Here is an 11108-nt window from a genome sequence, read left to right as displayed (position 1 = left end):
TTCTGACTGGACGGTTGCCGCTATCGTGGGAGCTAACAAGAGTTATTGTATTGAACCTATTTGATCTACTACGAAGCAGGTTGAATGAGCTTGCTTCTCGTGAGCGAACGTTGTTCTAGACATTTGCAGATATGGATGGCTTACAAATCATGGAAAGGCAATGTATTATTACTATTATTATCATTAGAACCAATGTTCTAACAAGAAAAGAAATATGCTTTATCAGGTACACGAAAATAATAGGTGGCGATTGGTTGTCGGCATTCAGAAAATTATAGTTTTTGATTCAATATAGTTTAATTGGAAGAGGTTAGGGAGTAAGGATTAGACTCACAGCAAACATTGTTGAGACCACCTCAAGACCATCTTGATATTTAATCGCATTAGCCATGTTATTGTACTTTTCGTTGTAGAGCACAAAATGAGCTTCGAGCGAATAGTACTGGCTATTGATGGCATGTTCCGATGTCCAGTGGAAATGTAAACTGTGAAAATGGTACCTGCAGCAGCATAAAAAATGACATAATCGATCAGTACGCTGTCTTCCACTGCTATAATAAGATACGAGGGTCGTTAGCCTCAGATTTAAATCAGTTTTTACACTTAGTAATTTCATGCTAAATTTTTTTTTAAAAAGATGCGGTCGCTCGAGCAGGCCCAAAGTGGCCATGTCCGTTCTTTTTTTTTTTGGCTAATTTGGCAGGCCCTATGTAATTATACTTCAAGCCCTATCGAAGCGAATCACCAATACGCACCGTTCTTCCCCATTTTCGCTGACAAGTTTTATGGGCGGATCGGCAGACGCTGGAAGCACCAATACTGTCGATCCGATATTTTTCACTGTGTAAACACGTTTATCTTTGAAGCCATGTAGGAGAATGCGACCTAGTGATGAATTCACTACGACCTAACAGAATCATGAAAACAAATAGCAACCTAGAAATGCTTTCTCATCTCGTTTATTGGACATGTCCATGTAGGCAGTACCAATGAGCAGTGCTTATATAAATAAAATTTAATCATTAATTTATATATATATATAATGCTTTGATAGTAATATAACTTAACGACGCTATACGAAAAAAAAAACGGAATAGATAGGATCCAAATTTAAATCAGGGAAGACAATGGCTGGATTTTATCACGACTAGCGATTGTCTATATGAGATGTGTCCCACGTATAGTACTAAGCCAAAAAATTGATTTTCTCTGAATTATTTTAGTAGTGGTGGTGAAATACACTGGCAAAAAACATTTTCAGAAAATAACGTACAGTCACTAAGAGTTACTCAGATCATTGCGAAATGCTCTATATATATATATATATATAGATTCAATCTTTGATTTATGACGGCGACTGATCGAAACAACTACTCGAGCTGTTCCATTCAGCGATTGGCCTGTGCCGGTTCTACCCATATTCTTCTATATCGTACGAAAACGCTGTATTAGTATCATAGTGAAAATACCTTCGACACTTCAATATTAATAGGCGATTGCCGTTTTCCAGCGCAGTTCTTAAACTTCCTTCGCCAGGACTGAGGCGCGATCTCGCTCTCGTAACCCCAATCTCGACCGTAAGTATATCCACCGATTTCGCGATACGCTGGGAAATTTAAGCAGGTTAACACAATGAAACGACTGCCTGTAGCGAGAGAAAATTATTTCATTCAACAAATCATACCATGGTTACTATATGAATCTAGGAGCTTGACTCGAGTTAACCCTTTGTTACAAACACTTTAGAGTGAGCGAAATCGAATGAAAGAACATTATCGAACAGGGTTTTGATCCTGTATTCTGAACGCTTGTCCGATATCAGGACGTCAAATGAAAAAACGAAATTTTCTCTGCGAAAGTATGACTGTTTAATATATTACGTTGTAATATTAAAAAAGTTTAGTTAATACGGGACCACTCAACATGTTTATCCGCAGAATGCGATATTTAATGCTATATTTGCTAATTCAATAAATACGTATAGGAACGTATAAAGCAATTATTAAAGTTAGAAACCGTTTTCAAAGAGCATTGAATGGTATGATACAGTGGAGGCAGGAATTTGCGACGTCAGGAACAGGTTCCTTTTAGGTAACCAGTTGGTCCGATTTCTCACTTTCTTTTTAATTGAAAAGAAAAATTCGAGTGATCAGGGATGAATTTGCTGTATATTCTTAAGACGGGAGTAAGCATTTGGTAAAAATTCTTCTACACTGGTTTCCGGCAAATCGTCGCGCAGGTTTCATTATAAAACGCTGGACCATTACAATCGGCGACGTTAGCAACATTTGATATAATTCTATATTTCGATTCCTTCTCAATATGAGCCCTATGCCCCATGTTATGGTACGCCTCAGGTTAATTCTTAAATATTAGTAGCAATGTAAAAGCAACAGTTCTACTTGCATTATGATATTTAATCTTTTAATTCGAAATTTCCCGCTCAGCAATTTTGTCTCTGTTGAATTTGAGAAATATGTAAAATGTCCCTGTTAATTTGGAAATATTACTTCAGCTTGTCAGTAGTTCATTCAGGCAGGTGTATTATTAAATATAATTAACAGTGATATTAATTCAGGATCAATTAAGTAGCTTACATAATAGATACGCGCTAGCCTTTATTTTTAACGAAACTGAAACATAGCTCAACCCCCTTTTTGCCGTACGAAATATTCTTAATTTTTAATTGGAATATCGTGCGGTTTTTTTGTTAGCAATGGAATACTTGCTACGTACTAGAACTTTACTAGCTAGTCAAGATCATCATCATTCCGCAGTAGCTAAAGCTAACTTTATTGATTCAGCTTTTGTCACGAACGACATCTTGGACGGAATTCAGCGCAAGTTAATTACTAAGCCCCCCCGCTCTGGCAACACTGTTTCAAGCATGCATAAAAAAGTCATTGGGAAAAAGGCCAATCCAAAAAGTGGCCTAAACAAAAGAACTTACCCATGTCCTCGACCGACATCAATAGAATACAAATAACAATACCAAGCGGCGTCATTTCGTCGCAAAATTGTTGCAGCAAGCGAAAATCAACGATGTCCTGAGCTCGGCGTGACCTTAAAGTTTGGTACGATTCAATTTAGAGAAGATTGTTGTTTTTCTTTCTGTTAAATTATTGTTGGCTATATATGGCTATTATTGTTGTTGTTGTTGTTTCTAATACTGAAGCAATAAAACTGGTAGACACATCGAAGAACAATACTCATGCTACTTCGTTTGGGTAGCTGATTTGTCAGTCAGAAGCAGTCCGTTGTACTTCACAAGGAAACATGGGGCGGTATCGTTAAGCTATGCAACATAGAGAGAGGCCGAATTTACATATATCCCACTACTGAATGGGCAATGGAAGACACTGCGTTAAAGTCTCTGTCATTTTTCTTTTATCGATGAACTACTGAGCGCCTAGCCTGCGTGAAGTAACAAACCTTCACGACAGACTCAGCGCCGACTGCCCTTTGGTACACGTGGCAAGGTAATGATAAATACAAACATAATACTAAAGATACACAAACCCAACATACGTGTTCTGTGACATGTTTCAATTTCGCATGGGTATATTTTTCTAGTTGACTGATTAACCATGACTCAAGGAAAACGTGTAACACTCGTTTTAGGGGCTTACTGCACTCGCTACCGAGGTTTTCTTATCGCCAGTGTGCTAGATTTATTCACATTGTAAAAATCCTTCACGTTGTTACTGTGGTCGGCGATCACACCTATTGAGATCGAAGAGATCGCACTGATCACGTCGGTTCGTTTAGAGACTGGCTAAAAAGCTTCCGTGGGTCCTCCGTCTTCTGCAAGCAGCTGTTCCATTTGAGCTGAGGGCATTTATGTTTGTCAAGTGCTAAGCTCGTACCTTTACATGGACTCTGTCACGGGTGGCAAGCGACGCCAGCTTAAGTAAAACAATGACTCTGTCAACAGTAGACTCCTGTTGCCGACGAAGTTTTTCATCACTGTGGTCGTCAAGCTTGGATTTGATATCAAATCCTAAATTTGTTGCGTTAAATGACCATCACTTGCGAAATAAATCATTGAACTGTGACTTAGATTGAGCGTAGCAAAGATTAAAACTCTCATTTATATTCAGCCTATACTGTTGGACGAAATAACGTTCTGAAGGGTCATGCAATGGCTTTAATGGTTGCAGAAAGAAAGCAGAGATAGCAAATATTTACATAATGACAGCGCTATGCTGCTCCTAAGAACTGCAGTACTGCGTGCGCCACTCTACAGGCAACAGTATAATTAATTGTCAAGCACACAGCTGCGTTTCGGGAAGTAGCTTTAGTTTTGGGAAAAAAAAGCATTTCGCAGTGTAGTACTAATCCTTATTTCTAACGCATGTCGGATTACACACCCCGAAAAAAATTGAAAAAAGTTGACATACCCGTTTGAAAAATCACTACTCAACAGATTAACACAAACAGACTAGCTATCGTTGAAAAATCCTTATGATACAAACATAAAATAAATATAAAAATAAGTATATGAAGTAAAACGCAAACCTAATACAAGGCTAAGCTCAGGCCGAAGTTTAGAACTCTACATTACGAGTTTAGACAGCAACGTATCCTTAATACTACCAGGCAAATACGTTACCCACTAAAACATCACGGAGATATTGTTCAGCTGTTATGTAATAATAATAATAATAATTCTAATGGATAGTTTTTAAAATAATAATTTTAGTGCGATATAAGTAGTAAAGCCATCTGCGCGATTCGATACTGATGGAAACGTAACAACGCATCTTAATTAAACAGTTACGCTTCGGTTCTTTTTAAATCTGCCTTATCAATTCTTTCACAGCTTCTTTTTTACCATACCTCCTCTACTGTTTCATTATTGTTATTAATAAACTACGAATTACATTAATATTGTTGACATGTTCCGTATTTTATCTTTGTCTGATTTTCACGTCTATTGTATAAATTAAAAAGAATATTTACACTTGTTTGTGCTTTATCATCGACAGTTAGGCATCTGAGTGCGACGTGCGCAGGTTGTCGTCCCATTAAGGTTCGATGTTCTGCTATCTGGGATATCTCATTTGGTTGGTAACACGAGCTGAATTTTCCATCACGATTTGCTATTGCAATCCATTCTATAGCATTCGTCATATTTTATTTTTTTCGCAGAAGTGCCTAATCAATTTAAACGTTTACTAAAATTGTATACCTCATCCGTCGAATACTGTCAACGCTTTAATATTAACTGCCTTGACGGATTTGATGCATAAAGAATGCTTTAAGTTTTTTGTCCGGTGCTATCATTTTTATTACACTGCCTCAGACGGCTCTTTCCAACTCGAAACAAATCGTGTGCATACGCCCGGTTTCGAACCTGGACCACCTCATACGGACTTGATCTATGGAGGAACCCTATTGTAGACGCTCGTTCGGATAAACCTATTGATTTTTATAAGCAAACGCACAGTCCATTCTCAGTTCCCACTCTTTTTTTATTTACCAGTGAAGTACTAATCCCTACTTGTCGTCACGCCTTTTTGTCAACCTTATATAGACACTTCGTCAATGTATATGCTGTTATAGCTTCCTGTCACTGTGTTATTTAAATCACATGACTATTGTATGCTAAATGTGCCTAAATAATGAAACAAGCAATGTTATGACGTTTTCGGTGTCCGGCTTTGTACATTGTTCAATTAACAGCGCTACGAAATTACACCAGGAACGAGTAAGATAGCCTTTATTATTGATTTTGCGAAAAGAATTCGCTATTCGTTTAGTTCTATAATTCATCATGGTTAGTATCATCACTATAGTCATCGTTCTGATTTTTCTTCTTTGTCTGGTCCTTTTTCTCACGAGCTTTAGCATCTGCCCTGGCTTTCTCCGTAGCTTCATAGTCCTCTTTGGCCTGTTTTTCCGCCCCAATAAAATATCCCCATGTCTCAAGGCTGTATTCGTGGGCAAAGTCTGGATCGTCAGTAATGACGATGTTATCGAAGATCGAACCGGCTTTAACCTGCCACAGATCGAACCCTACGTAACAGATCTCCTTCTGCAGATAAATTTCCTTGTCGGGCCGGTACTCAGGGTTTTGAATCTCGGGTTGAACCCACATACCCTTGTAGTTCGGATTGTCGATCATCTTCGGTTTCCACTCTTCTTTATAGTCAGGATTCTTGATCTGAGGTGGTTCCCATTCGCCGTCCATTTGATCATTCCAATCCGCCGGTTTTTGGGCCTCCGGATCGACGATGAACTGCGGCAGATCCCAGTCTTCAGGTTTCACATCATCGGGATCTTCAATTTTCGCGCGATCGTCCCAATTTTCGGGTTTTTTTGCTTTGGGATCCTTGATCGTTTTCGGTGGCAAAAAATCCCAGTCGTTTTCTAGCTCGCCAGATTCAACCTTCTCGTTATCGATACGAATTTCATACGTTTGATCGGGTCGGATGATCAACGTGTAGAGGTGTGAGAACACATCATCCTTGCATCGAACGTCCTTTTTAATCTTATGGTTCTTCCCTTTATAGCTGATGATGGCATGAACTTTTTTTGTGCCTGGTCCACAGATGTCAGGCCCGAACATAATCAAATAGGACGAATGGCCATCCATTTGCTTCTGGTTGAGTGAACAATCAAACAACTTTACGTAGCCACCACCGCAGTCGATACTTTGCTCATGCTTCACATTGAACTGAATTACAAGGGTTCTGTTTTTATTAGAAAAAGGTTTGCGAAGCTTGCATGAGGCACCATAAAAATAGGCATCCTGTGTTGTACGGAGACCGACATTGGTTTCGGCGTCGGCGAACCATCTGCCTGGACTCAACTCCCACGCTCCACGCCTCTCGTCTTCCTTTGCCATCACCCATCTGTTGAGCGCGTCAGCTGTAACGGCATAAAACGTACGTATCATTTGATGCCAATACCACTTGTTTGTTTTTCGCAAAGTAGTTTTGGATAAAAAGCAACTATTCAATTCTTACACGAATTATGCTTGTCATGCAAATGAATAGATACGTCAACGGAAGATCATTGTTGGTTATAAATAGTACGACAATTCCTGATCCAATTCAAATATGTATTCTAAAGTAGCCTGCAAAATGACTCATTCGCTCGTAGACTCTTATAGAAGGGTGTTTGTATCTGTATTAGTTAAATAGAACTTTGATAAAAAAATAAAAGAGGTTCAACTCATTTGAATACTTGTAGTTTTTCTACTGCAACAAATACGTATTTTTCTTAATCTATATCCCCCCCATCGGCCGTCGCATTACTTTTGTGCACGGAGATATACCTCAACAAACCTCCAATACACCTCAAGGCAGGAGAATGGCACAACGCAATGAAGCTGGGCTAGCCGAAATTGACGGCCAACATACAACGTTGGTCTCCCTCATTGTAAGAAGGTCGGCTTACGCATCCAAAGACTACCCTAAGTTTAGCGCGATCGATGAATCAGAATCTGTACAGTTTGTGAATTATAAGATCAATAATTTACTTAACATCAAACTTAATAACTTTTTTTTAGCAAACATAATAATAGTAGCCGGCGTTACATAATATCAGCTGAAGCGTTTGCGGGATATTCACATGTCATGGCCCACTGTCGTGATTGTAATTTTATTGGCAGTCAATAATAACACAACGTATATATATATATATATATAGAAGCCCGTCAATGTCCTACAAAGCAGCAGCTCTAAGAGGCGCGTTGCGGACGGTGACGCTAGCTTTGTTGGGTTGCTCTAGCGATTATTGATCGAACGGCGATGCGCTTAGTCGAAAGTGGCAGACCCCGTTACTTTTCAGATTCAAGCGTTTGTTGGCGGGTAAAAGCGCTCAAAGCAAATTTTACCCCTCTCCTTTGAACCGCGCAAGAGAATAAATACGTGCTTTATTTTTGCTTGATGTAGGTTTAACTATAGTTAGTGCGCAGTCGATATAACTAGTTCGTATGATTCTAACTTACTTGGCTGGATAAAATTAATAATAATAGTAATAGTGCTTAATGATAATAATGGTGAGACTAGTCTTATTAAAATGAATTTTAAGAGATTATAAAGCGACAGAAAATCAATGAAACAGAGAAGGATTGCGGCGCATTTTTCAAATAGGAAAAGAAAAATATTTAAAAAAAAATGCTGAACCTGACGGTTCCTCCAGTGGAACAATCAGTAAAAAATTGTCGGATCAACATTCGATTAGATGTTGATTCTCTATTGAAGGACTGTTAACAAAATAGCCGAAACGAGTTGAATAGGATCGAACTAACGTTGCCCACATACTACCAAATTGGTTATGAAATAGATTAACGCAAGCCAGTTCACATGGTGGGGAAGACATTTGTCAAAGCCGACAACATACAGAACATATAAACGCGATAACTCGATGAGATGTACTGCTGTGGTTCGCGCCAATTTGTCATGAATATTCGCGTCCCTGAATACAAATATGTGTGTGCTATTGTTTGCCTATGACGGTGTAGTCGTAACGTGTTCGCCTACAAATTTCAGAGACACGTAAAGGCACGTAACTTGGCGTACACAAACTTCGTTTGGCGTTGGTAGGAGCCACGAGCCGTCTGAACCATGGCTGCTAAACGATCGTAGCAAATGCAAAAACTCGAAATATATATTCATGGCACGCCAGATCGTTGGTCGAACCCCTCAGATGGCTTAGCGAATGATGCCTTGTGAATGGGGGTGCCTTCGGCACTCCAGAGAAGTTTAAGCTAGAAAAAAGCGCTGACCACTGTTTAGAAATTATATTTACTTAAATGTGCCATTTTGAAAGCTGATGAACAAATATGCCTACAGAAAAAAAAAGAGGTAACGTTTCAAGTTTGACATCCGGTACCGTTGCCCCCGTTAAGCGTTGCTTCAGATGTTATTACTGCACCATGCTGGGAGAATGAAGTAATCTTTTTCATTATGAATGATCTCCACGAATACAAAATGGGACAATTTCTATTTGTGAACAAATGGACAAACTTAACAAACCAAATAATAATATAAATAGCAATAAAAACAAAATAAACAAAATAATAACAAAAATAATAATAATAACTAGAAGGTATGTCGATTGTAAGGCAGCAATTTTTTTTCTAAGCGACTAATCGAGACGTTCTGTTGTATGCGCCAATTCAATTTAATTGAATAGCCCTTAAGAGAGCCCAATTGAGTCGGGGTTAGAACAAAGTCGGCCTGCGATCAATCTAACGTCTAGTTGGCGTAGAAGAGTCTCTCAGTAAGCGTTCTGAATAACAGCGCAATTTGCAACTCACATACAATAGTAGCAACTGATCGATTTGCGCCATCCTAACTTGAGGCTCATTTAAGGGGTCGGCTTTCCTCTAATTTGATATAGCATCTGCATATATACGGATACGACATACGGTAAGCTATCGATTTTCGATTTATTATTTTCATATGGGATGCTGGAAAAGTAATATACCAACAGACTCCGACGCATCAACTGGTAGTATGTGAGCGCTTGTTGATCATACTGCAATTTATAATGAATAAGCTATCCGTAGCGGCTGCACTCTGCAGACAATTTTCCGTGTTTCAAGAGGGATTTATTAAGATCTATTTTATCTTTGGGTCACATTTTGGATAATATTTTGCCAAGATGCGGTCTTTTTGTGTTTATTTTCAATCAAAATATGTGTATCTATATATGTACAATGGTACTGTGCTTGTATGCGTTTATTGGAACGGATGGAAGTGGCGAGGGGGAGGGGTGTCACACACAACTACATTAACGCAGAAACCCATTGCGTCATAAGGGTATAATGACAAATAGGGTTTAATTGTGGTTATAAAGGTACGCTTTTAAAATGAAAACCTGAACTAGTTTAAAGTGCCTCAGTTATAGAATGCAATTTGCAGCAGTCTCTTAGATACTACTCAAAACACAGGACTGCTCCCAACTTTTTTGGGAAAGCTTTAACTCAGATGACTTGTGTGCTTGTGCTCAATCCGCGGTGCTCGCTATCCCTGAATAACAACAGGAAATGCACTGAACTAAAGAGAAACGTGAAACAACGACACCCGTTTGGTGAATCGTCAGTCAAGTTACGTAAGCAAATTAAATGACAAATAAGAATTGAGTCTAAAACTTATCAAGTAAAAGTCTCTCAACTTTATTCATTTATCGTACGCTTCTATTCGTTTCAATTGTGGCGAATTATAGCATCTATTCGTACGCTTCTCTCAATGTAAGTTTTCCCACGATTCACCCCTTTAGAAAGTTAAACTTACGACCGGAGAAATCCTCCTTGAAATACACTTCCGCATAAACTAACACTGCGAATGTGTTCAGCACAGCTAAAATCCACAACCGTCCGGCCATGATTCCGAAAATTTATGTCTTAAGTTTTATTGCGCCAAATTGCTATCGGTCACCACAACACGAAGTAACGCTTATCGGCACCACCCGTAAAGAAAGCCGATAGTACAGTAAGCCACTTAGTTTGCCTGCTATGTGCCAACAGCTTTATGAAGTCTTTCGGATTTCTTGACGCACTTAGCGCTGCTAATGAACCAAGTGATACTTGCCGCCTCCAGGAAACTTTGCCCTCTGTCAGGTATCAAAAGAGACTCTCCTCATACAGGCCATACTTAATAACAGTCTACTTGCTGCCTTGCATGCGACGGTTCTGTTATTGCTGTCTGCTATGCATAGACATAAGGGGGTTTTGCGGTCTGCGCATGACCGATCTCGTGAGCTACGCTTAGTCGACCTCGCCACGGCAACACGCGACAAGAACGATAGGCCTTAGTGCTGTCTACTATCGAACTGTATCAATATGGAGTACCGGAGTTTCGACATCGACTGAGCTCATTCTGAGGCAATCGCCAGAGAACACGAAGTCCCGTCACGAGTTGTCTGCTAAGTTGGCGACAACACTCGATCTTGACGTCGAGCGAGTGTCCCTTACGGACTCAATGCGATACCATTTAGAGAAAGCAAGGGGTATAATCTACGCGGTTCGCGAATGCAAGAAATGTTCGTGAATGGTGCCAGCACGGGACCAAGTCATACTACATGGCTAGAATCGGCGGATAATTTGGTATAGAACAAGTATAAGATAAAAGAAATGCAAGTACGATATCTTC

The 11108-nt window shown here is 39.4% G+C and overlaps 2 protein-coding genes across 7 annotated transcripts in view; both read right to left on the bottom strand.

Moving 5' to 3' along the window:
• The window catches only part of LOC111266345 (carbonic anhydrase 6), a 7210-nt gene extending 2677 nt beyond the window's left edge, over positions 1–4533 (bottom strand). For 3 of the 5 annotated variants that reach the window (XR_015313393.1, XM_022843767.2, XM_086970873.1), the window contains exons 1-5: positions 3529–4533; positions 2951–3063; positions 1470–1606; positions 756–907; positions 335–500 (exon numbers count right to left, since the gene is read on the bottom strand). Coding sequence is in view for 4 of the 5 variants with exons in the window: in XM_022843767.2 (XP_022699502.1) it covers positions 335–500; positions 756–907; positions 1470–1606; positions 2951–3063; positions 3529–3542 (582 nt within the window). In the remaining variant the exon portion in view is untranslated. The remainder of the gene's footprint in view (positions 1–334; positions 501–755; positions 908–1469; positions 1607–2950; positions 3064–3528) is intronic. The other 2 variants (XM_086970871.1, XM_086970872.1) reach the window with 2 other exon arrangements.
• Positions 4534–5453: 920 nt separating this feature from the next.
• Positions 5454–11108, bottom strand: part of LOC147752700 (calreticulin-like) — a 9571-nt gene continuing 3916 nt past the window's right edge. The window contains exons 1-2 of one of the 2 annotated variants that reach the window (XM_022843755.2): positions 10251–10636; positions 5454–6873 (exon numbers count right to left, since the gene is read on the bottom strand). In XM_022843755.2, the coding sequence (XP_022699490.1) occupies positions 5765–6873; positions 10251–10341 (1200 nt within the window). In that variant the 5' untranslated portion in view covers positions 10342–10636 and the 3' untranslated portion in view covers positions 5454–5764. Of the gene's footprint in view, positions 6874–10250; positions 10637–11108 lie in introns of those variants that run through there. The other variant, XM_022843758.2, reaches the window with a different exon arrangement.

This window comes from Varroa jacobsoni, unplaced genomic scaffold (genome assembly GCF_002532875.2).
Source record: "Varroa jacobsoni isolate VJ856 unplaced genomic scaffold, vjacob_1.0 scaffold_1075, whole genome shotgun sequence".
Lineage (NCBI taxonomy): Eukaryota > Metazoa > Arthropoda > Arachnida > Mesostigmata > Varroidae > Varroa > Varroa jacobsoni.
This window is presented reverse-complemented; position numbering and strand designations above follow the sequence as displayed.